This window comes from Cercospora beticola, chromosome 5, assembly GCF_033473495.1.
Source record: "Cercospora beticola chromosome 5, complete sequence".
Taxonomy (NCBI): domain Eukaryota; kingdom Fungi; phylum Ascomycota; class Dothideomycetes; order Mycosphaerellales; family Mycosphaerellaceae; genus Cercospora; species Cercospora beticola.
The window spans coordinates 3,883,965-3,908,281 of NC_088939.1; the positions used below are offsets into that span (position 1 = coordinate 3,883,965).

A 24,317-nucleotide genomic window follows, 5' to 3' on the forward strand; every position below is an offset into this window, starting at 1 on the left:
GCAGGGCAGGGCGCAGAAACGGGCAATGTTCGAGAAGGCGGTCGCGGGCAGCTATCGAAGGAGCTTCTTTCTGACGATCTGCGGGGCCGAGCTGCGACTTGGCCGTCTGTGCCAGAGACACACGCTCTGCTCTGCTGCTGCTGCTGCTACTGTACCAACCCGACGCCCAGACGAGACATTCAGGAACGTGGCCGGCGCGTACATACATATACATATGCTCACCGACTGCATGTCTGTCGGTACGCGATGCAGTTCTGTTATCATGCATTGAGAACGACCATTCCCACTGCCATCTGAAGTCAGTGTTGTCCGTCCAATGCACGAAACAGGTCAGTCGTCCCGCCATTCGACTCTGCCCTCTGCGACACCGTTCAGCGCTTGCACCGATCGTGATATTAGACCGCTCCAAAACCACCATGTGACCCCAATACTGTGAGGACCAGTCACGGCAGCTCCACTTTTCGTATCCCAACCCAATAGCTCCAGCTCGCCAGCCCAGCCACCGCTGCTGAATAGATAATCATGCCTGCAGGGACCGACGAAGCAGCCTCTGGTGCGACCGACATCTCTCACGACTCTGGCTCCACGCTCATCACCGCGCGTCAGTCTACCGCACGCATACTCTCGTGACAATTTTTTGTGCTGGCAGCGCGCAGACGCGGAGAGCGACAGCAAACCTCTCTTCCTCGGTACGCCATCGCTGCAGACCCGCCGGCGTTTCATTTCGCGCGGCCACCTTGACCTGGTCACGCACTCCTCTCTCCACATCGCTGTCGTCATTTGAATAGCTGTGCGCTCAACAACAGCCCACTGCTCCCTGCACCGCTACGTCTCATCACCAAAGATGGGAAGCTATAACTTCACTTGGTACGTCGGCCCACGTCACACGCATCCCACTGCTGCTCCCGCGCGCGCAGCATAAAAACAGCTTCCAGGCAGCCTTCAGCCGCCCGCTCGCACATTCACAATTGGTCGCGGTCGTGATCGGAGGGGCTGCGCATAAGCTGACGAACATCCACCGCACAGGTCGCATCCGGCCAACGAAGTCTACGTGACCGGAACATTCGACAACTGGAGCAAGAGCGTGAAACTCGATAAGAAGGATCAGCTGCACGAAAAGCTCGTGAACCTGCCCTCAACAGAAAAGGTCTACTACAAATTCGTCGCCGACGGGAATTGGTCGCACGATCATACCGCCAAGACAGAGACCGACCACGAAGGCAACCTCAACAACGTGCTGCTGCCAGAAGACATCCAGCCTCTCAACTCCATGGCGCACAATCTCTCTTCAGTCGCGCCCGGCGCTACTACGGCTTCTTTGGCTGGCCAGCAGCCACTCGAGAAGGAAAAGGACAAGGAGAGCGGGGTGGCGGCCTCCGCGCCTGGCGCCTTCCCAGAGACACCCGCCGCTGACTCCAAGGAGCAAGAGCAAACCTTCTCTGTCAACCCCATTCCAGCAAGCGCGGGTATTGGAAACCCGATCAGCGTTCCAGCCGGCCAGCAACTTCCAGACCAGTCCACGTTCAACAACAACACCATTGCTTCGACCGTGCGCGACGACCCATCGCTAAAGAGCAGCACAGACGACCAGACTGTCAGTGTCGCTCCTCTTCCAGCTACCAGTGGCATCGGCAACCCAATCACTCTTGCGCCGGGCGAGAAGGTGCCTGACAGCAGTACCTTCACGACAAACACCATCGATAGTAATGTCAAGCTAGACAAGGCGTCCTACGAGAACAGCGGAGCCAGCGTTCCAGCTGTGCCTGATACTTCGGCGGACGGTAGCAACGCGGCTGCGAGCGCTGCCATCATTGGTGGTCTGGGCCCTCAAACCACAAACATTATCCCCGAATCGAGCCTCGGAATGGGTAAGGACGTTCCAGCTCCCATCGAGGGACAAGCTGTCAACTCGGTTGGTCCCACGAGCACAACCAACCAGTTGGCTGGTCAGGTCCCATTGGAGCCGCGTGGAGTTCCTGAGGTCGTGAAAGAGAGTCAGCAGGAGGCCGGCGTCGCTCCCGAGGCATCTGCAAACCCCGAAGCAGTAGCAGAAAAGAAGGAGCTTGAAGCTGAGCTGAAGGACAAGATTGGAAAGCCAGAAGATCAGACCAGCAGCGCTATTGGCGGTGCTCTTGGTGGCGCTGCTGCGGGCGCCGGTGCTGCAGCTCTCGGTGCTGCGGCAGTTGCTCGTCAAAAGACACACGAGGTCACTGGAACAGATCCAGTCTCGGTCCTCCCTGCTTCAGTACAGAAGACTGTCGACGAGAACACGAAACCAAGCGGAGGCGACACCACGCGGCCTGCTGCAGACGCGGTTCCGACCGAAGTGAAGGAATCACAAACGGAGGCCCACGTCGCACCTGAAGCATCTGCCAACCCAGAGGCCGTTCAGGAGAAAGCCGATGTGGAGAAGGAGCTTTTGCAGAAAGTGCCAGAGTCACAGGCCGGTGGTGATCCCGCACCCACAGTTACCGCTACCACCACAGCTGTAGCTCCTGCTGCCGAAACGACATCTGCTTCTGGTGCACCACAGCTTGGTGACCCAACCGCGGGTGTTGCCGCTCTTAGTCTGGACGACAAGTCCAAGGGACTCAATGCACCTGCGACGTCGCAAGCTCAACCCAACCAGCCCATGGACAGCAGGGACGTTAGCCCAATGTCGAAGCCCAACCCAGCCACTGCCACTGATAACCAGACTGCACCTGTCGTCACCACCGGCGTCGACTCTGGCGAAGCTCCAGCTGCGTCCAAGCCGATAGGCACTCCACGCACTGGCGCCAGCCCATCCACCCCTGCCAAGCGCAACTCTATTATGGAGCGATTTAAGGGCGGCAAAGAGGGCACTCCAGACTCGGCAAAGACTGAAGCCTCATCGACGAAGAAGAAGGGTCGTTTCAGCAGATTGATCGAGAAGCTCAAGAACTAGAATGTTCGCTTGAGCTGCTTCAAACAGTCTGAACCCTGCTCTTCTGATTCTGCTCCAGTAAAAATGGCGGCGGAAGAAACAAAAGTTGCTCACTGGACTGAGCGTCAAGAGCCCCACGGTGAGGTCCGTGAAAGCCAGGACATGACAAAAGATGCAGCTTCGGACGTGCGATCAGGATCCGATCCCTCGCCAGCGCATAAGTCAAGTGAGAGCAAGCAGCAAGAGCAAGAAGAAGAATATGAGGACAGAGAGGAGGAGCTTTGTGACAATGACTGGAGTACAATCTCGACTCGGTCGTCGTTTCACCTCCCCTCGGTCCCAGATGGGCTGCTTGACTTGAACTTCGAGACTGACGCTGAATTGGAGTCCTCTCCGGAGACGGACGAAAGGATCGCTCTTCCTTGATAACGACGTACACGCTTACTTTCTCTTGGACATACGATCACGGATGGTTCGACACTTTTCTTCTTTCCGGGTCATCATCATTGGCGGGCAGATACATATTGTGCATTGAGCGGACGAAAGCATTCGGAATTTTCGGCTGTTGATTGTGTCTTGTGGATATGTGCGCTCACTGTGTTTTGCAAACTCTATACCACTTTCGCGTGTTTTGGGCTGGCTGTTTTGAGATTAGTCTTCTTTTCCTTTAGCTATACGGAGGCGACGATTGAAATGAAGCATTAATGTTTGAACGTGGACTGCATGTGTGAGAACTCCAGCTCGGTCTCGAACCCGCCTGTTGAATGATTTACTTGGTTACTCATTGCCCGATCTATGCCGGACCAAATGACACGGCATTTCGAGATGAGCTATCTGTGTCTACCAGCCTTTTGCCATTGATCCGCCTTGCTGCTCACCAGAATTGGTGAGGTGTACGATGATGGGATGAGCACATCTCATTTTTACATCGTCGCCGTCATGGCTGACGCCTTCCTCCTCGGTTCGCTCACTGCTGCCGGCCTTGGTGGTCTATGTGGAACCACCTGCGGTGTAGAATCGACGAGCTCGTAGCAGAGCATAACGCCGACAGTCCAGCATTCAGAAGCAGCTGCCCACTGAGCCTAGTCCTATCGCATTGGCTGTGCAAAGCCTTTACTTCAGATCTTGGAAACGAATATGCCATTTCGGGGAGCGGTGCAGTGCCAGCTACCAGATTCGTTTCGCACGAAATGTGCAATCATCGTCGTCGATATGTGCCAAACATGAGAGTAGTGTGCTCTTTCTCAAGAAGCGTCTCCCGCCAACGCCATCTCGGCGATTAGTCGTCCTCTCTCACCGCCCAGGTACTCCTCTTCCCCTTCCAAGTCGTCCAGTTCCAGACTCGCCTCGTACGCCCTCCTCACAGTCTCTTCCGCAACTTTCACACTTCCCTCTACGAGCGCGCGTATACACCCCGCAACCCTCGCAATCTGCTTTCTCGTCTCATTCCCAATTTCGTCGTTTTGGCTGGAATACATCCCAATGCTTATCGTCTCCTCGATCTTATTAATCCCCGGCATCGTATCCCCCGACTCTCCAACTTCCACATGCTTGCTGATCCACACATACCCATTCACCCCCAAAATAACATCCACCTCTCCTCCCTTCCCTCTCGTCTGTAACGTAAAAATCTGCCTCTTAGACCTCACAACCCCACTCCCACCACCAACCCCCGACACAGCCATGAAATACCCATTCCTCAACTTCCCATACTTCAACGACCGTGTATGCAAAGCTGCACTCCCATCCTGAAACAAACTCTGCACCTCCGCAACCAATAATTCCCCTTCCCCAAAGAACGACCGAATATTCAACTCATCATACCCCGTCCGTCGTCTCAATGTTCCACCAGGTAGATTTATACTACTCAACTGCAAACTCGCCAACATCGGAGCCGCAACATCGACTTTCCATCTTCGCGATTGAACTTCGACGATTCGACCAATAACCAAATCGCCTATTTCGGGTGTATAGCGTGCGCGGAGGGGGACGACGGAGAGGAGTTTGTTGGTTTTTTGAATTGTGCCGGCGAGAGTGGAGCGGATGGAGGAGAGGTCGTCGGTGGGGGAGGCGAAGGTTCCGTGGCCGCGCATCCATTGTGGGTCGGAGGTGATGATTTGGCCTGGGGTGATGAGTTGGCGAGAGGCGTTGGTGTGGCCGGAGGGCAGAGAGTCGATTTGCATGCTGTCGGGGTCTTGATCGTTGAGTTCTTCTTGGGAGTCGCTTTCGTCGTCGTGCATTTCGTCGGTGTCGAGGTAGTTTGAGGTTGGTCGCTGAGGTGCTGCAGCAGGCGTGGGCGCGAGGATTGTGAACGCCATATTTGCTGCTGTGCGAACTCGTTCTATGCGAGTGAAGTCGCAAGTGGTGTTCGGAAGAAAGTCGAGGTAGAAAGTTCAAGTCGCGAGATGACGAAACGAACGCGGGAGCACGTGCGACATTATGAGAGAGGAACATTACATGTACGAGTAGAATCAGAATTGGGAAGTCATTCAGAACGTGGGTATTTTGCTACATTACAATGCAATAGCCTGTGTTCGGACTGTCACTAGCAGCCTGTTTGCGGCCGTAGCAAGGTCATATCAGAAATCCGCTCAAACGCCTTTCCAACGGTCCCAGTCTTTCCGTAATGCTAACAGACAATCTCGTGATAATTGCACATCTTACTGCCGAATTGTTTTTGAGGTGGTTTGAGTGGCTGCAGCCGCCGTGTCTATCGTCTTGCGCAGCACGAGAGCAACCCGCTCTTAAACAGGAAGTACACACAACCCAAGAAGCGGATAAACGACAGTGCTGCAGTGGCCCACAGCAACGCTCGGAAGAAGTTGGCTGTTCGGTCATTTGCACCAGAAGTGAAGCCGAACTTGTCAAAGTTGTCCGAGGTGATAGCGACGGCGAGTAATGCGTTCGAGAAGATCCAGAAAGTCACCAGACGAGTACGGAAAGACTTGTACGAATCCTCGAGTGTCTTCTTGGTATCTTCCTTGGGGGCGATGTACGGCGTCAGCGCGCGTTTGACCGTTTGCTCGAATTGACTGTCGATATCTGCCTGGGCCAAGTCGGGTTCCTCGATGACCGTGGCCTTGCCGTCCGCGCCTTTTTGTGTCGTAGCCGAAGGCAGGGCATCCGCCTTGTCGGATCCCTTGGTACCCCAAGAGACATCGTGCCAGTTGGAGAACGCGTAGACCATGAGAATGTTGATATAGCTCGTCATCATGAGGAGGTATTGAATGAACGAGGTAAACATGTGCCATGGGTCCAGGTACAAGAACGATGCCACGAAGTACAGACCAAAGGTTGCTGCCAGGGCGATAATGATGATACCGGCACCTGTCGAGGAGACGAATGATTTGATGAAATCATCAGCGCCTTGGTCCGTGACAAATCCAGTGCCAGATCCGAAAGCATGGTAAACCAGATAGAAAGAATCCACGATGATGTAGAACTGGATGATCGCGTACACAGAGAAGGAGACAATATATGTCCACCTGCTACCCTTCGGCCTGTTACCAAGCGCAAGGATGAATTGCAACAGGAGGAATGCCAGGTAGATGTATTTGACGCAAGTGTTCAGGATGGGCGTGACAGTGTTGCCGAATGGGAAGGCTCGTTGGTCGTTTGAAGAACCAGGAGTTCCGACTAGGTCGATGATAACAGCAGTGGTCAAATAGTATGAAGCTATCGTTATGTCAGTAAGAATTCAATTGATCGTGCTCTTCGTGTCTTACCCAAGGAGAACCAGGTGAGAGTGACTGTAGCAATGTTGTAGAGCAGCTGGATGTGGAAGAAGAACATGCGCAAGATGTTGTGTCCAGAGCGATACATCCGGCCGAAGTGCATGAGGGAATAGAGCGTGGCGGCAAAGGAACCGTTGAGCCATCGTCGACGCTGTCCAATGAACTCTGGTGCACCTTCTGGCACATCCGTCTCACCCTTGGATGCCTTGACGTAGGTCAAATGCCATTTGCTTCCTGCCTTGGCGACCAATTCGAAACAGAGGATACGATCCTCAGCCAAAAACATGTTCTTCTTGAAAATGTTCATGCCTTCGATACCCTTTGGTCCAAGCTGCTTGGAGAGGGTGTGATCTCCGTGAAAGTACTGCTCGAGTGGTCTGCCCATGATGGCGCGGAATCGGTATGCAGAGAAGGCACCTGGCAACACAGACACGTATCCGAAGGACGACTCCAGAGGCTTGTCCAGGATGTTCGAGATCTTGTACTCAAAGTTTTGGATGGCCACGAGCGGGTTGAGCAAGTTTCTCCATCCCTTACCGAGCAGAGCGTGAATTTCACCGCAAGCTCCTCCAAGGTCTTTGTCGTTGTAGAATGCCTCCCAGAGTGCGAGAAGCGCCTTGTGGCCGGGCTTGGTACCAGCGTCGAGCAAAATACAGACTTCTGGGTTCAAGATTCGGCCAAAAGCGGTGAAGAGCCATCTGTGCGAGTTGATCTTCTTGCTGTTCTTCTGCTTCAGACAGAACATCATCTGCACAGGAGGCAAAGTTGACGGACCATCATCAAGTGGCCGAATGAGCTGCTGGTTAGCAGTCACGGACAATTGCGTGGTGTACTCGAAGATGTGTGCCACGGTCTCTTTGCCGTCAATGTCCTTCTTCATGATACCATCTTGATAAATACCGATTGTTGCGAGCACGTCCAGGGTGCCCTTGTCGCATGGATCGATACCATCGAAGACTAAGCACACCACAATCTTCTGCCAGGCAGGACCACCCTTGTTCCAGAATTCGGACTTTTTGATGTTGACAATGTCGCGGATGTTCTGCATGACACCGTGGAGGGTACGCGACGTCAGAGTCTTGTCTTCGTTGTAGTATGTGATGGCAATCAGCAGCTCAGTGTGTCTGTTATACATCGCTGGCCGAAGATTGTATCCATTCTTCAATGTGAAGTCGTTTGGATCGCACGTCGCGGCTGTATAGCGCAGGTGTGTAAATTCCTCGCTGCCACTTTCCAGGTCGTTGCGGTATTTTGCCTGTACTGCATTTTGAATGGCAGACGGCACTGGGTAGTCTGCACTGAGCACAGCACCCTGCACGAGCTTGACCTTACGCGTGGCATTGCGCTTCAGGCCACCAGCTGCAGCTCCAGGCTGCTGTCGCTGTCTCCAAGCTTCGGTGCTGCCCGTCTCACTCCTCGAATATGGGCTAGGCACTCGATCGGGAGCACCATAGCCTGGGTCCTGGAGCGTTGTGGCGCTGCCATGATATTCTGTGTAGCCATAATTGGGCGGCTGGCCCACGTAGGACTCCTCCAGATTGTAGCCCTTGGGATCGTGGCCGCCAGGCGTGCCAGAGCGTGAGTGTGGTTCGTCGAAAGGGCCTTGGAAAGGTCCACTGGGGTTTCCGTGAAGCAGTGAGCGCTCTACTTCCTCGTCTTCGCTGTCTCGATGCGGGGGCTGATGGTATGGTTGCTGTAGTCAATGTGTCAGCAGACACGTCCATGCACGTGCTTGGCCTCTCACGCCCATTGTCAACTTACGCCGCTGCCGCCAGGAGTGTCGTGCAAGTCGTAGCCGCCATGGCCGCCGCCAGGGGGATGATATGCCATTGTGACAGGTGAATGTCGGTAACCAGATTGCCAAACGATTGTGGTTCGAGCGTTGGCGCGTCTGGAGAAGCTCGCGTGGTTGGCGTCAGCTCCAGCAACAAAGGTGCGCTGCGGAGGTGGTGGCGTGATGCAAGCAGACAAAGCCAGCCCGGTCGTGAGGGGGCGGAGTGGTCGGGTGATGATGAGTGAGTCGTGCTCTGGCTGCGCAGAAGAACAGGGCAGACAGGCAGGCGGGCAGTGGAAAAGCACGAAGCTGGCCAGCAGATGTCTGAGAGGTTTAAGCCAAGAATTGCAGCCGAAGGGTTCAGGGATAGGTTTTGCGTGTGCTGATCGCCGCTGCTAGTGTTTCATTCGCGGGACAGCCAGCGAAACAGCTGCTTCGAAATTGATGATTTGGTCCCACGAAACCGCGTCGCCGTCGATGGTGGAGGTGTGCAGATGGTCGGCGGCGCGACTCTCGCGGTGGTGTACAGCTCAATACAAGAGGCGGCGAAAGAATGTGCGCTCGCTGCGATGGTTCGTTTCTTCGTCTATGTACACGCCATTGCCCCGATCATAGTGCACTAGTTAGCGTCGCCATCCAGACGCGTATCGACTTATATTTAGCGAGCTGGTACTGCGCCTCACACGAGCGCCGTACAGCAGACAGCGCAACTCAACAGCCTCCTGTCATCACCCGCGCCACGCTATCCCGGCCTGTGCTGACGGCGGCAAATGCTGCATCTTCCCTATAATCATGTTGCATTCAACGCTTTTCGTCGCAACTACACTTCGCCGGTTCGCTTTCGTCGCGCTCGCCGTACCTGCGCTGCCAAGGCCAGCGTTTGTTCGAGCGCTGCGAGTTTGCGACAGCATGCCTGGAGTTGCCGAACCCCGACCGAACTAGTTAGCCTATAGCAAATCTGCAACGTTGTGTGCCATCCGATGTCCTAATGCTACACCACTACCACGCAGACCATCTGCAGGTCTCACATCAGGAACTATCGGTGAGCGCGTGCTCCGACCACCTGTGCTACACTTCTGCATCCAGGAATTTTCGCTGCCGATACGTCGGGCCATCATCTTGACCGGCTGCGACCGTTTTATCGAATCCTTTCGAGCTGTAGTCAGCCAGCCTGCAGCAGAGGCTGAGAAGAAATGGCCGTCTGACGTTGCTATGCGGGCACGTGGTAAGCGCATGCAGCTGAACACGGTAACCTCCACCTAACCTAACCTGCGACGCCCATAAGGAGGTTAGGCGACCATGACCGAAGTCAAGCAATTTGTGGAGAGCAGTGACATCTGCAAGACCACCGACCTCGTGCTGGTCTGCTGCCACGGCATCTACATGGGCGATGGCAGGAACACCGCAGAAGAACAGTGGATCCTGCAGCCTTTTTCGCGCTCTGACCCGCTCGCGAGGAAGCCGGGCGAACATGAGACATTCATCGCGCACATTATGACTGCTGCCCTTGCGGTGCATAGCAATCCTGAGGCCCTGCTGGTCTTCTCGGGCGGCCATACCACCAACGCGCCCCGAAGCGAAGCGGAAAGCTATGCTCTGGTGCTCAAGTACATGGTGAACCATAATCCCACCCTCTTCCCTGTAGGTGTGCGATACGCGCTGGAAACCTACGCGACCGATAGTTACCAGAACCTGTTGTTTTCCATCATCCGATTCAGACAGCTTACTGGCGCATATCCCAAGAATATCACTGTGGTAACTCACGCCTTCAAAGAGCGCCGATTCCTGGAGCTCCATGCTCCTGCTATCAAATGGCCACATCATCGCATCAGGGTACAAGGCTTGAATCCGCCTTTCACTCTCGATGAGCTTAATTTCACGCAAATGGGGGAGCGCGAACGAGCATACAATGTGTTTGCCTCAGATCCATATGGCGTCAGAATGCCTCTAAGCCAGAAGCGCCTGGCCAGAAATTGGAACGCCGATAGAGCCCATGTTTTCCTGGGCTTTCGTCTTGAGCCAGAGGTCATGGGCCTGCTCACATGGCAAGGTGGGGTTTCTGGCTGGGAGACTTTTCCCAGGCGGCTGCCTTGGGAGGACGAAACGACCAAATGGATCTACGAACAACGATGACCTTGACAAGCCGCGCACGATGTTGCTCATTGGCTAGGTGTGGTAGATGGCAGAGACCTATCGACCTCAGTATCTTTTCGCGATGCGTTGATACTCATCTGCGCCGATCGACGAACGCCCCTGCAAGCTCTGCGCCAGAGACCACATCTATGGAATCAACTTATCAAACCTACATAGTAGATCTTAGGGATGGAACAAGCATGAAACAGCAAGTTGCGAGTGTTCCATACACCAGCACTATTGGTAGCCTGGGGTGGCAAGCATCATCACCGGGACTTTGCTGCACCAGGCTGCTTCCCTGTTGTGCTCAACCATCAACACGACAAAGTTCGGTCATGACAGCTCGGACCGTGAGCACGCGACACAGACTTCAACCTTCGAGGCTCGAAAAAGTTCTTCTATGACTGCGTATGCCATCGACGGCCCCCGAACGCGAATGGTCTGCATCCAGGACCCTGAGCAGCTTTCGCACATGGTTGCTTGGATCGCGTGCATACAGGATTACTCTTCGCTCTCAAGACGACTTGAAGTGCTGTTGGGATATTCCAATAGGAACACATATATCTGCTTTCATGCCTGCGGGAAGCATTGAGACTGACAATTGGCGCCTGCCACGCTTCGCCATACGCTGCGCTCGGGTGTCGATATGCTCAGTGGCGGCATGCAAATTCTCATTGGTGCGACGAAACATGACAGGATTTTTTGTCATGCATTATCGTACTTCGTGGACTGAGTGTGCTAACGATGCCCACAAGAGCAACAAGCCTTGTCTCTTGATGAAGATGTTCGAACGGCGGGTCTGGTTGCTGAAGTATCGTTGCACTCAGTGAGCATACCTTCATATGGGCCAGACAACGCCACTTCGCGATCAGGATCTTTTCCAGCTCTGCCAATACTCGGAGCGGACGCCCAACATCGGCTCACGCAGAAGCACGCTGCGCATGGAATCACGCCCTCGCAGCACAAAGGCTGTGGAAGCGTCTAGGAGCTCACGAGTCTGGGTATTGTGGCGCTGATCTGCAAACCTTGTTTGAGATCTCGACCTCGTGGCGAACTTCGTGCTAACACGTTTTGGGTGAAATGGCTTGCACATCCGAGCAGGAGACTCAGGACTTTCACCGTTATGGGCAATGGACGGGGCCCACTTTTGGAGAAATGGCGATGTCTATAGGCTAGAACGCATACACGTCTTAACGATGGCGGCAACGTGTGCATCAGTGCCAAATTCACAACGTCCGCGGGAGTATGACCGAAATAATAGAAGAGCTTTGGGTTCCCCGATTTCTCTGCGATGTTCCCTACTCGGGCTGTTACCATCCATCACGAAACCATTGAACTTTCGATATGCGGTTCACCACGGTGCTCTTGTCCTTGCTGGGGCTCGCATCTTCGTTACCGTCGGAGGTAACGACGCTCGAGAAGCGAGCTGATGCTTACAACCCACCACGAAACCTGGCATACATCCAAACATTCAGACGCGTCGATGGCGGGAAATTCTCGATGCTCCCGTTGATTCAAAACCCGACACAAGTCACTCACCTCTACATCTCGGCTCTGCACATCAATCCTGATCCAAAGGGAATGCATCTGAATGACAACCATCCAAATGACACTATATGGAACAATATGTGGAGCGAAGTCAAGCAAGTACAGAGTGCAGGGAAGAAAGTGATGTACATGATGGGCGGCGCAGCACCCGGGAGTTATCCAAGGCTCTGTAGTGGTCCTAGGAACACCATCAACGAGTCCTACTATATGCCATTGTACTGGGAGCTCAAGTATCGGAAATTGGACGGCATTGACTTGGACATCGAAGAGAGGGTCAATGTCAATTGCCCTTACAACCTGCTGCAACGTTTGAACAAGGATTTCGGTTCAAAATTCATCATCACCATGTCCCCAGTCGCATCTGAATTGCAGCCACAACCTTATGGTCTCGGCGGTTTCTCCTACAAGACTCTCGACTACTACGCGACCAACTCTCAGAAGCCAAATGGCAAGATCGTCAATTGGTTCAACTGCCAGTTCTATAACGGTAAGCTTACAGATAATCCTCATCATGTCTCAAACCCACCCTAACATTATCTAGGCTGGGGAGATGCAGGCACACCAAATGGCTACAATGCCATCGTCAAAAACGGTTATCCCGCCGACCGCGTCGTCCTCGGCACTCTCACGAGCTCCTTCAACGGTGGCAGCGGCTGGAAGAACCTCACCACGATTCAGAGGACCATTCGGATCCTCAAAGCCAACTACGGCAGCAAATTCGGCTCAGTCAATGGATGGGAATACTGGGATGCTGGAAGAAGCGATAACATCAATGAGCCGTACAAGTGGGTTGGACAAATTGGCAATACCATCTTTGGAACAAGGAATACGTTCAAGAGGCAAGAGTCTGTGCCACAGGACTTCAACTCGACTATCACGCCTGCGAAGAGTCCTTGGCCGCAGTTGACGGATAGGCTGTTGAAGTTGGGTGTCGTGAGACTGGAGACCATTCAGGTTTTGAACCAGACGAATGGAGATATCAGGAAAGCTGCGGATTTGCTGGGATTGGGAAACCTGTTGGGCAATCTGCCAATTTGAGTGTTGTTTGGTCTTAGGATATGAGAAGTTTATGATACCCATTATTTGTTCACTCCGTCTGTGTCGGACAGCTTTCTCTTTTCTCCATGTGTGCGTGAACGTGGTGGTCGCAGTGGCTTCGTTACTAATTGATCGCTCGGTTTGGTGATGGAGAGTTTCTCTTTTGGCCCATGGCACTCGCTCCAAGTTTCGTCGATCATTTCGATTTCTTGACTGGACTTGTTGACCAGTTCTTCTAAGGTCTGAACGCCCATCTCCTGAAGCGAGATGTCGAGTGGGCCGGTCAAATTATGCGAGCGGCGGCGATTGGCATTCGAGTTTGTTTTATTTTCAGATAGTATCGGTGCTCCGTTGCTCATTGCAAATGATATCGTAGCTGATATCTGGGCGTTGCTATGCAGTTGAGCGCTCGATTTTGTACTAGCGAGTGATCAATGCGTATGTGAACATGGCCTATAATTCCGCTGCCGGCGCTGTCAGAGACCAAGTATGAGCTCATCGTCATTCGAGAAGTCAGACGGACTGTCTCGCCTTTATCAATTTCTTTGTCATGCACGAAAGGAGCGAATCAGAACGCTTCCGGCGCAACGCAATAAAGAAATCGGGGCGGACACAGGAGCTGCCAACCGACATAACCTAGTCCTAATAGTGATCCGAATGCACGTGCCTCCCGGAAGTGGGAAGTCGGCAGTCAATTACATCAACAGCAATCACGTTCGCCTGAGAAAGAGGTTGCGGCGATTGGCATTCGAGTTCGTTTCTTTCTCCGACAGTATTGGTGCTTCGGTGTTCATTGCGAGTGGTATCGTGGATGAATGTGAAAGTACAAGCATGATGCAATGTCCGTACGCATCGAACCTATGCCCGAAGATAGAAGTCCGTTATCTTGGACAGTGCAAGTGAGTGACAGAGTCCCATCACCGGCCTGGGTGGTCATTGGCGGCACCAGAGCGAAGTTCGATTTGGTCGAAATCAAACGAACTCACAAAGGCATAGAGGATGCGGCCTGTTACCACGATGTCGGGGAAAATAGCAACAAGGCGTCCGGAGGGACTGGTAGTAAATCATTGTGCTGCGTCGAGCGACGATACCTCCCCAACGATCACGCGGTTAAGGTCACCCTGCGTCTTTAGGAGTTGTCCTTGGCGGAGGCCATCTATGTCGTTGCGAAAGCGGTATCCTGTAAATACTGTCAATCGCCGTAGAATCGAAACGACTAGATGTTGTTAGAAAATTGTATCTGAAAAATCAAAGTCAGCAAGGCTCAGACAGTCGGCGCTTGCTCTCCACATCCTGCTGAGCACTTCTATTGCCTTCACAAATGCCACGTTGAGAAAGCAGCCTTCAACGCATAGCGTCCCAGTGCTCACGCACAAAGCTACTCTCGGTCTCTAGTGAGCTTAACGACGACGACGCTGAGCTCCTTTCGCCCCTCTCCTCGCCTCCTCAAAAACCCTTTCCAACTCCCTTTTAGCAGTGGGGGGAGATGGCATACCGCAGCCATCGAGGTCGGTGGAGACTCGAATACATCTTCCCTGGCCTTTATCGCCACCACAAAAACCCGAACAATCAAATGAACAAGTGTCGGTGGGGTTGTCCGTGCAATCATCGTCAGTGGTGCAGATTTGGCACGAAGCACTCAAGGTGCAGACTGCTACCATATCGCTTGTTCGGATGAAGCAGAAACAGCCCTCTTGACTGCAGAAGTCATTTCCACCATTGTCGCAAAGTGCGCAGCTTGTTGGGATGGGTGGGGCCTGGATCAGGTTTTAGCTGATGTTCGTGTTAATTATTTGCGCAGACGGATCTACTCACCGTTGTTGTAGTTTTTGTCGTCGTCGAAGTCGTAGTCGTAGTCGTTGAAGTCGAAGTTGTCGTTGAAGTCGAGGACGTTGTGGTTGAAGGCGATGTAGTTGACTTCTATCCATTGCAGGTCGTTAGTAAGAGGTCTTCGGATACTATGAAGAAGATGGGGCTCCGCAGTTGATCGAGGGAAGGGAAATCGCTGCCTACTTACAGTCGTACTTTGTGTCGTTGTCGTAGTCTTCTTGGTCTTCGTTACAGTCTTGGTCTCCGTCACGGTGCGCGTTGTACCAGGCACAGTCTTGGTATGAGGTCTTATCCCAATGCAGGAGCAAGCAGACTTGTAGCGGGAATGGTTACAGTTTTTCGCGTATCTCGGACGACTCTTGTCGGTACGAGCCTCTAAGCCTGGCCCAATGGCGGCGGAAGAGTCAAATGCTAGTCAAATGTCAGATTCATAGATGCCTTCGAATGGAATGTGAATGTTCTACAGACCATCTTCTACGCTCCTCTTCGTAGGATAATAGCCATGAACCGTCTTTGTTACCGTCTTCGTACAGGTGCTACAAAATCAAATGTCAGCACGCGTGGTCTATCTTCGGCTCCTGTAGCTAGTCAATACCTAGGCCTTGCGGTCTTCGTGAGTTCCAGGTAAGAGGAGCAGTCCTTCGATGCCGATCGACCGGCGTTCCTCACAGCTTTCAAGCATCCATCGTTAGAGCATTTGTACTGCCCATAACTATTGCTCGAGAATGCAACGTCGCTGAACGCAATAGTAAGCAGAGTTACAAGCCTCAAAAGAGAACGCATGTTGAAGGAGTAAGACTCTCTGAACGACAGTGCGCGATCAGACAGCGTTCAGACGTGGCAGTGTTGCATGTATATGCAGCGACAGCTCCAGGCTCGTAACCTGACGCATCTACATAATGAGGCGTTGGGAGCAATCTCTGGCTGCATGAAGAGCTCGCCAAACTGTCAACTTTATTGGCCTTTCCCCTGCGACGGCAGAGTGAGTTCGATAGTTCAGCCATGTCACTTACGCCACGTAGGAACATCTCCCCAATTCCAGACCTCCTGGGCTCTATCAAGACAAGCGACGAAGCTTGGGCTACTAGCGCTTCACCTCGTCCGTGCCGCTAAGGACGGGCGTAGTCATTCGATTGGCCGACGGAAAGAGCCATGGCGGTTTTTCTCCAGGACGCGGGGCGATACCTTACCAAGAGAGGAAGCTTCTTCGAGAAGTTTTGTACTCAACCTCAAAGAATCCTCACCGATTCTTGACAACACGTACTCAAACCCCGTCCTTCGCGGTGCCACCTCAACCGAACGTACAAGTCTAATTGCTTTTCTCGACGAAATTCCAAGTTTGTTTAGCCCGCGAGTTCAGACATGCACCACTGCCGTTGGAGGATAATATCCTGGTGTTTTGTTGGTGTTTGAACGCCCTCGAGGTGGAAAGGAGAGTGGCTGAGATGCGCTCAGACCTCACCTACCATTGGAATGTCAGCGGCTGGTTGGCATCAAGCACGACATGGCACATAGCCACTCAAGAAGACCCGACAGCCTATCTTGTATGTGGCTTCTTTGTTGTGCACGGATGGAGCGAATCAGAAACGCGTCCGGAAAGACGCACACAAAGAGATCTTGCGCCTGGCCGCAAGTGAGTAAGCATGGCGTGACTTGGCGGCGAGATGCTGATGTATGCGGTGATGCTGAGCTCAGCGGCCATAAAGGTGATGGGATGGATGTAAGTCGAAGCGAAAAGGTCGCTGGTCATGGAAAAGGCGGTCCAGTCACTTTGAGCAGTATCGAACGCGTCAAGTAGGAGGTACGATCTCGGAAGCAATGACCAGATTGGCTACCTGCACTACCAACGTGGAAGTGGGAGTGCTTCGGCAGATTCATGCGTATAGTTCCTGGTCGCACATTCTTTCAAGAGGGTTCGTGAAGCACCTGGATTGTGAAGTCAACGGCCGCTGCAGGTTCATCGTGGGCTGCATGATATGTCAACATGCACTGGCGAAACCGTTTAATGTCTGCCAACAAATGTCGATGAACATGTTGCGCTTGGAGGAGAGGTTTCAGCGGGGAGACGCCATTTTTCTCGTGCTCAGGCAGATGATCATCGGATTGGGGTCTGGCATGTGAGCAATTCGTCAGCTCAATATCAATAGATGTTGCCTGCTGCCTAGGCTCATACAGGAATACAGTCTTCGCTGTGCGTCAAGAGTGAAGAGAGGAGTGGAGTCAACATGAGTGAACGCAGCTGCAGGGATGGCGCTTGCCAGGGTCTGCGGGTCAAACTCGAAGTCTGTTGACGCCGAAGCGCGCTAACTGACGAGGATAAACAATCGCAACAAACATCCGCGCTTCTTTTCTATAGCACACCACTTGCTACAACAGGCACATCGCACTCCTGATTGCTGGTCAATCGCATCACCACGAGCCCCATGCGATAGCCGGCATCGCTCTCGTTTCCAATACTAACCCCTACAGGCGCGTCTTAGGCGCAGCAGCGCGACGCGAACATGGACGACTCCGTAATGGACGACTCAGTCTTCGAAGACGGCGCCTCAAGTGACTTCGAGCCTGAGCCGGCGCCAAAAGCTGTAAGTGCCGAGAACCTCACTTCGCATGTTCAGTCCATGTGCTGACCAAACGTAGAAGGCAAAGGCAGCGCCAAAGCCCGCAACCACCAAAGCGCCTGCGAAGAAGGCACCTGCAAAACCGAAAGCCACCAAGCAGACGACCTTGAAAACCACCAAGGCCGCGCCGAAGGCAGCTGCGAAGAAGCGCGCCCTACCAGACTCTGACGAGGAGAACTCGGACGTCGACGTACCCTCTGATAACGACGACTCACTTCTTGCCGATACGCCACCCTCGAACAAGAAGCAGAAGAAAGCGCCCGCTAAGAAGAAGGTCGCGTCAGAACCACTCGCTGAGATCGAGAACGAGAGCTTCATGGACGTTCCGGTAGCTGCAACGGCGAAGAAGGGGTCGGAGCAATATCAGAAGTTGACACAACTTGAGCACATTTTGAAGCGTCCTGATACATACATCGGCTCAGTCGAGTACACAACCGACCAGCTATGGATCTACAACTCGGAGACGGAGGCAATGGAGAACCGAAAGGTTAGCTATGTGCCAGGTCTGTACAAGATTTTCGACGAAATCTTGGTCAACGCGGCGGACAACAAGCAGCGTGACAAGAACATGAATGAGCTGCGTGTCGATGTGGATCCCAACGAAGGCAAGATTTCGGTGAGAAACAACGGACGTGGTATACCGATCGAGATGCACGAGAAGGAGGGTATCTGGATTCCAGAGATGATCTTTGGGCATCTTCTGACATCTTCCAACTACGACGACGAAGAAGCAAAAGTCACTGGTGGGCGAAACGGATACGGTGCAAAACTCACCAACATCTACTCGACTGAGTTCCACCTGGAGACTGTGGACTCGAAGACCAAGCAGCGCTACAAGCAGACATGGCGCAAGAACATGAGCATCATGGAGAAGGCCAAGATCGACAAGATCAAGGGCGATGACTACACGAAGATCACGTTCAAGCCTGATTTTAGCAAGTTCGGTATGGACAAAATGGACGAGGACTTCGAAGGTCTGGTCAAGCGACGAGTTTACGATATGGCTGGCACGTGCAAGGGCGTCAAGGTCTACTTGAATGGCGAGAGAATCAATATCAGCAAGTTCAAGCAGTACATGGAGATGTACACCAAAGCTATCAAGACCGAGAACCTGGAAAATGACGGGAAAGCACCGGAACAGGTCATCTTGACAGACAACCCTCACGAGCGCTGGGAAATCGGATTCGCTGTGTCGGATGGCTCATTCCAGCAAGTGTCATTTGTCAATTCCATTGCGACGACCACGGGCGGTACGCACGTCAACTACATTGCAGACCAGATCTGTGACAAGCTCGAACAGATCGTCAACAAGAAGAATAAGGGCGGTGTGAAGCTCAAGAAGGCACAGCTTCGGAACCACATCTTCCTGTTCGTCAACTGCTTGATCGTAAATCCCGCGTTCACATCGCAGACAAAAGAGCAGCTTACGACCAAAGTCAGCGCCTTTGGCAGCAAGCCGCAGGTCACCGAGAAATTCCTCAAAGACATCGCAAAGACCGAGGTCGTTAACAACATCCTCCATTTCGCGCAGCAGAAGGCAGACAAAGTCCTGGCTAAGTCTGATGGCGGTGGTCGGAAGCGCATGAATCACTCCAAGCTCACTGATGCCAACAGAGCTGGTACAAAGGATGGCCACAAATGTACTCTCATCTTGACTGAAGGTGACTCAGCCGCCTTGCTGGCGTTGGCAGGTCGTGCTGTGGTCGATCCAGACTACTTCGGTGTTTTTCCACTCCGTGGTAAAGTGCTCAACGTTCGCGACGCCTCCGTTGACCAGATTTCGAAGAACGCGGAAATTCAGAACATCAAGAAATTTATCGGCCTGCAGCACAAGAAGGAGTACACAACGACCGTCGGTTTGCGATATGGTCACATCATGATCATGACAGATCAAGATCACGATGGTTCCCACATCAAGGGACTTCTGATCAACTTCTTGCAGGTTCAGTTCCCCTCGCTACTCAAGATCGAGGGTTTTCTGCTTGAGTTCATTACGCCCATTGTCAAGGTCTGGAAAGGCGACCAAAGACACCCAAAAGCAAAGCGTGACTTCTTCACAATGCCTGAATACGAGGAGTGGAAGAAATTGCCAGGCAACACCAAGGGCTGGGAGCACAAGTACTACAAGGGATTGGGTACATCGGACACCCGAGATGCTCAAATATACTTCCAGGATTTGGACCGGCACCTGAAGCGTTTCCATAGGATGCGGGAGCACGAAGAGGAACTGATTGATCTCGCTTTCTCGAAAAAGAGAGCTGATGCACGTAAAACCTGGCTGCAGGGCTTCGTTCCTGGCACCTACCTGGATATGTCGGGGACAGACGACATCACTTATGATGACTTTGTCAACAAAGAACTCATTCTCTTTTCCATGGCCGACAATATGCGATCCATCCCGTCCGTTGTGGATGGTCTCAAGCCTGGTCAGCGAAAGGTCATGTATACCGCCTTCCGCCGCAACTTGAAGAAGGATATCAAGGTAGTCGAGCTTGCTGGTCTGGTCTCTGGTCTGACTGCGTACGCGTACGGTGATGCATCGCTTCAACAGACCATCGTCGCTCTTGCACAGAACTTTGTGGGATCCAACAACATGAATCTTCTGGAGCCAAGTGGTAACTTTGGTTCCCGTCTCCAGGGTGGTAGCGATGCTGCCAGCGCTCGTTACATTTACACGAGACTGTCACCTTTCGCGCGCCGTCTTTTCGACCAGAAGGACGAGGCACTGTTGCGGTATAATGAGGATGATGGCCACACCATTGAGCCAGAACTGTACAGTCCAATTGTGCCTATGATCCTCATCAATGGTGCTGATGGTATTGGAACTGGTTGGAGCACTTCCATCCCATGCTATAACCCAGAGGAGGTCATCGACAATCTCATTCGACGTATGACCCCGGGCGCCACCAAGGAGTCCATGGTGCCTATGATGCCATGGTACCGTGGTTGGACAGGACAGACCGAGCAGCTTACGGAGGATCGCTTTAAGTTCCCTGGCAGGATCGTGAAGACAGGCAGCAACGAAGTTGAGATCACCGAATTGCCCGTGCACCAGTGGACGCAAGACTTCAAGGACAAACTGGAAGATATCATCAAGGCCGAAAAGGTACCTTCCTTCATCAAGGACTACACCGAGTACAATACGCCTGAAACCGTTCGCTTCATAATTAAGATGGAGGAGAAGAAACTGGCGGAGAATGAAGATAAACTTGAGGAGCTCTTCAAATTGGCAAAGACTCAAGCGACATCGAACATGGTCGCATTCGATCCCCAGGGCCGCATCTACAAGTATGCAACGCCCCAGGACATCATCGAGGAATTCTACGGGTACCGACTCACAAAGTACTTCCATCGCAAGGACCACATGCTGGAAGTCATGCACAAAGAACTGAACAAGCTTACCAATCAGGCGAGATTCGTGCAGTATATCATTGACGGCAAGCTGGTCGTCAGCAAGAAGAAGAAGTCCGTGCTGGTCCAAGAGCTCGACAAGCTCAACTTCACGCGCTTTCCAAAGGTCGCTGATGCCAAGAAGGCGGGTGAGGCAGAGGAGGCTCAAGAAGATGACAATGAAGAATCCGACGCCGATATTGCCGCTGGCGCCAGCGACTTCGATTACCTGCTCGGTATGGCCATCTGGTCGCTCACCCAGGAGAGAGTAGAGAAGCTCAAGAAGCAGATTGGTGAAAAGGAAGAGGAGATCAATGACCTTACTGTCAAGACCCCTCAGGACCTTTGGAAAGCTGATCTGGAGGCACTCCGCGAGGATTGGCACACTGCGCTCGATGAGGAGAAGAAGCGTGAGAAGAAGATCAAGTCCAAGGGACGCCGTGCTTCGGCCAAACTTGGTCTCACAGGCAAGGCTGGCAAGAAGCGTAAAGCCGGTGACAGTGATGACTATTCGGATGAGGACTTCGGGCCAAAGAAGCCCAAGACCACGAAATCGAAAGCTCTTGGAGGGTTGCTTGCCATGAAGACGGAGTCTAAGCCAGCTGGATCCTACCCACTGGTCAACGGAGTCGAGCAGAAGCCTGTGGCGCCTCCTCCAGCTGCAAAGCAGACGACTCTAGACTCAGCATTGAAGGCACCCGAGCTTTCGATCAATGTCGAAAAGGTCGAAACTGCAGCACCGGCGAAGCCGCGTGGTCGTGCGAAGAAGGCTGTTGAAGACACAGACTCCGACGCTGTCAAGCCAGGAGCAAAGAAGACTGGCCGGGCCAAGAAGGTGATCGACTCTGATGTCGAGATGGAAGACGACGACGATGTCTTCGCTGCTGTAGCCAAGGAAGCTGCTTCGAAGCCTCCAGCACGTGCTGGCAGGGCCGCGGCTCAGAAGGCGAAGAAATACGCGCTTGACAGCGACGATTCTGAGTCTGACGGAGGCAACGATATGCTCGCCGATGTCAGCGAAATGGTGAAGGGCGTTGGCAACGTTAGCGCCGATGCCCAAGGCTCTCGCCTCTTCCACACCAGTGCCCCCGCTGCATCTCGTCCAACCAGCAGCCATGGTCTGAAGCCAAAGGCCAGCAAGAAGACATTGGCGGACATTTCCGATGACGAAACCGATTGGGCTCAACTCGCACAGAACTCGCCTCAGAAGGTCACGAATAGGACTATCCTGTCTGACAATGAGGACTCGATGGACATTGACGTTCCCGCCAAGCCAGTTGCAAAGGCAGCTCCGAAGACCAAAGCTGCGCCAAAAGCGAAGGAGACCGCTGCTTTGAAGCCAAAGAAGGCTCCTGCTCCTGCCGTAGCCAAGCCAACAGCACTTTCGCCTGCCGCCAAAGCTTACGCAGCGAAGAAGGCGAGCGCGCAAGCCAAAGCCGGTGCATCGAAGAAGAAGCTGCCTTCTTCCGACGATGAGGATGAGGATGACGGTGTGGATCAGATTGCGAATGACATTTTGAGCGACGATGAGGACGACATCGCTCCGGCCAAGCCGGCGGCACGATCTCGCCGTGCTGCTGCTACTACCAAGAAGTCGAAATACACCATCGATTCGGACGAGGACGAGGACGAGTCAGAAGACGATTTCGAGGATGCCGATGAGAGCTTTGATTAGGGCGTTGAGGATACCGCGCTTTCCGGGGGCGATTTGAGCGCGTGGTGCGCGCGGATATGATACCACTTTCTCAGGATTAACAGGTCTATGACTGAGTACTGCTAGACAGTATGCAGTCAATTTTCGTATCTCGTAAGAATTCGCTTTGATTCCGTTGGCTTCAACTCATACACTACCTTGAATTTCGTGCAATGCCTTGTGATGAGAGTGACAACAAGGCTTCTACTCTGCTTATTGACAGCGTACCCGTGGGGAATAAGCATCAAGTCTGCCATTTGACCTGGTAATGCGAGTACAAGCACGTGGAAGGCGTCACAATCACAGAAACGCATGTCATCAGCCGTGGAAAAAAGATTAGGCGAAGGACGAGATCGGCTTTGCCGCAGTGAGGCATCCCACTGCTTCACTCGTGACAATGCGGGGCAAGCGGTCGACGATAGGGCGGGTACGTAAGTTCGCCAGCAAATACCTTAGCGCTGCGACATCCGTACAGCAGCATTGCCGAGCAGTTGCCACACTCGCTGGACTTCTTACTCTTGCTGACATTGTTCTTTCTTGTCATTCGACCTTTCCTTACAACAACACTAATTCTCTACCAACATCAAAGCAATACACAAAAATGGCACCACACGCTGAAGGACAGAATGGCAACGGGGCTACCGAGGCTGTTGCTAGCAATGGACATACTGTGCCTGCCAACGAGGGCCAAGCGCCTCTTGAGCCGGGGATAAAGAAGACGATTGCTCAAGGCAAGATGACAGAGTTCCCCAGGTTCGTTTCACATAATCTGATTGCGAATTTCAATCGCAAACAATGAGAAACTCCAACATGTACTGATGTTCGTGACAGACCACCAAAATTCGAAGACAAATACAAGGAACGAGAATACCTCAAAGGCCGCCTCGCAGCTGCCTTCCGCATCTTCGGCAAATATGGTTTCGACGAAGGTGTTGCAGGACACATCACCCTCAGAGATCCAGTGCAACCAGATTGCTTCTGGGTCAACCCATTCGGCGTGGCGTTCTCCTTGATCAACAAGTCCGATCTCATCCTTGTCAACCACTCCGGACAGGTCATCGATGGAGGCCCATGCCGACTTCTTAACACGGCGGCGTATATGATTCACTCGGCGATCCATGCTGCGAGGCCAGATGTGAATTGTGCAGCTCATAGTCACTCGATTTATGGACGGACTTGGTGTTCGTTGGGGAGGAAGATTGACACGTTGACGCAGGATGCTTGTGCGTTTCATAATGATCATGTGGTTTATGATAGTTTTAATGGGGTCGTGTTGGCGGAGAAGGAGGGGAAGGATATTGCGAAGTGCCTTGGGGATAAGAAGGCGGCGCTGTTGCAGAATCATGGGTTGTTGACTGTGGGATCTACGATTGAGGAGGTGAGTTGTTTGCATGTCTTTATTCATGCGATGGTTGTCGTACTGACCCTGATATTTTAGACAATCTTCTGGTTCGTGTCGTTGGAGAAGTGCTGCCACTCTCAGCTCATGGCCGAGGCGGCTGCTGCTTCGCGAGGCGAGAAGCCGATTGCGATTGGTGAGGAAGAGGCCCAGTACACTCATCGTTCTGTGGGCACTGGACGTGCTGGCTGGTTCAGTGCGAAGCCGCTGTTCGACGTGGTCCACAAGGAGACCAATGGCGATTATCTGCAGTAG

At 52.9% G+C, this 24,317-nt stretch overlaps 7 protein-coding genes across 7 annotated transcripts; 5 read left to right on the top strand and 2 right to left on the bottom strand.

Annotated features, from left to right (window-relative positions):
• Positions 1 to 844: 844 nt before the first annotated feature.
• Positions 845 to 2,926, top strand: RHO25_008702 (uncharacterized protein; the record flags this gene model as incomplete). The annotated part of the gene is made up of 2 exons (XM_023604508.2): positions 845 to 867; positions 1,027 to 2,926. 2 exons carry the CDS (start codon positions 845 to 847, stop codon positions 2,924 to 2,926), a joined length of 1,923 nt encoding a protein of 640 aa, XP_023460652.1.
• Positions 2,927 to 4,149: 1,223 nt separating this feature from the next.
• RHO25_008703 (uncharacterized protein) lies at positions 4,150 to 5,223 on the bottom strand (the record flags this gene model as incomplete). Its single annotated transcript, XM_023604509.2, has 1 exon — positions 4,150 to 5,223. One exon carries the CDS (start codon positions 5,221 to 5,223, stop codon positions 4,150 to 4,152), a length of 1,074 nt encoding a protein of 357 aa, XP_023460653.1.
• A 392-nt stretch (positions 5,224 to 5,615) lies between these two features.
• Positions 5,616 to 8,469, bottom strand: RHO25_008704 (uncharacterized protein; the record flags this gene model as incomplete). Its single annotated transcript, XM_023604510.2, has 3 exons — positions 5,616 to 6,580; positions 6,631 to 8,332; positions 8,401 to 8,469. The coding sequence occupies 3 exons, from the start codon at positions 8,467 to 8,469 to the stop codon at positions 5,616 to 5,618; spliced, it is 2,736 nt and encodes a 911-aa protein (XP_023460646.1).
• A 1,243-nt stretch (positions 8,470 to 9,712) lies between these two features.
• RHO25_008705 (uncharacterized protein) lies at positions 9,713 to 10,546 on the top strand (the record flags this gene model as incomplete). Its single annotated transcript, XM_023604511.2, has 1 exon — positions 9,713 to 10,546. The coding sequence occupies one exon, from the start codon at positions 9,713 to 9,715 to the stop codon at positions 10,544 to 10,546; it is 834 nt and encodes a 277-aa protein (XP_023460647.1).
• A 1,344-nt stretch (positions 10,547 to 11,890) lies between these two features.
• Positions 11,891 to 13,132, top strand: RHO25_008706 (uncharacterized protein; the record flags this gene model as incomplete). The annotated part of the gene is made up of 2 exons (XM_023604512.2): positions 11,891 to 12,581; positions 12,636 to 13,132. The coding sequence occupies 2 exons, from the start codon at positions 11,891 to 11,893 to the stop codon at positions 13,130 to 13,132; spliced, it is 1,188 nt and encodes a 395-aa protein (XP_023460648.1).
• A 4,331-nt stretch (positions 13,133 to 17,463) lies between these two features.
• Positions 17,464 to 22,645, top strand: RHO25_008707 (uncharacterized protein; the record flags this gene model as incomplete). Its single annotated transcript, XM_023604513.2, has 2 exons — positions 17,464 to 17,544; positions 17,600 to 22,645. The coding sequence occupies 2 exons, from the start codon at positions 17,464 to 17,466 to the stop codon at positions 22,643 to 22,645; spliced, it is 5,127 nt and encodes a 1,708-aa protein (XP_023460649.1).
• A 619-nt stretch (positions 22,646 to 23,264) lies between these two features.
• On the top strand, positions 23,265 to 24,317 carry RHO25_008708 (uncharacterized protein; the record flags this gene model as incomplete). Its single annotated transcript, XM_023604514.2, has 3 exons — positions 23,265 to 23,416; positions 23,495 to 24,041; positions 24,102 to 24,317. 3 exons carry the CDS (start codon positions 23,265 to 23,267, stop codon positions 24,315 to 24,317), a joined length of 915 nt encoding a protein of 304 aa, XP_023460654.1.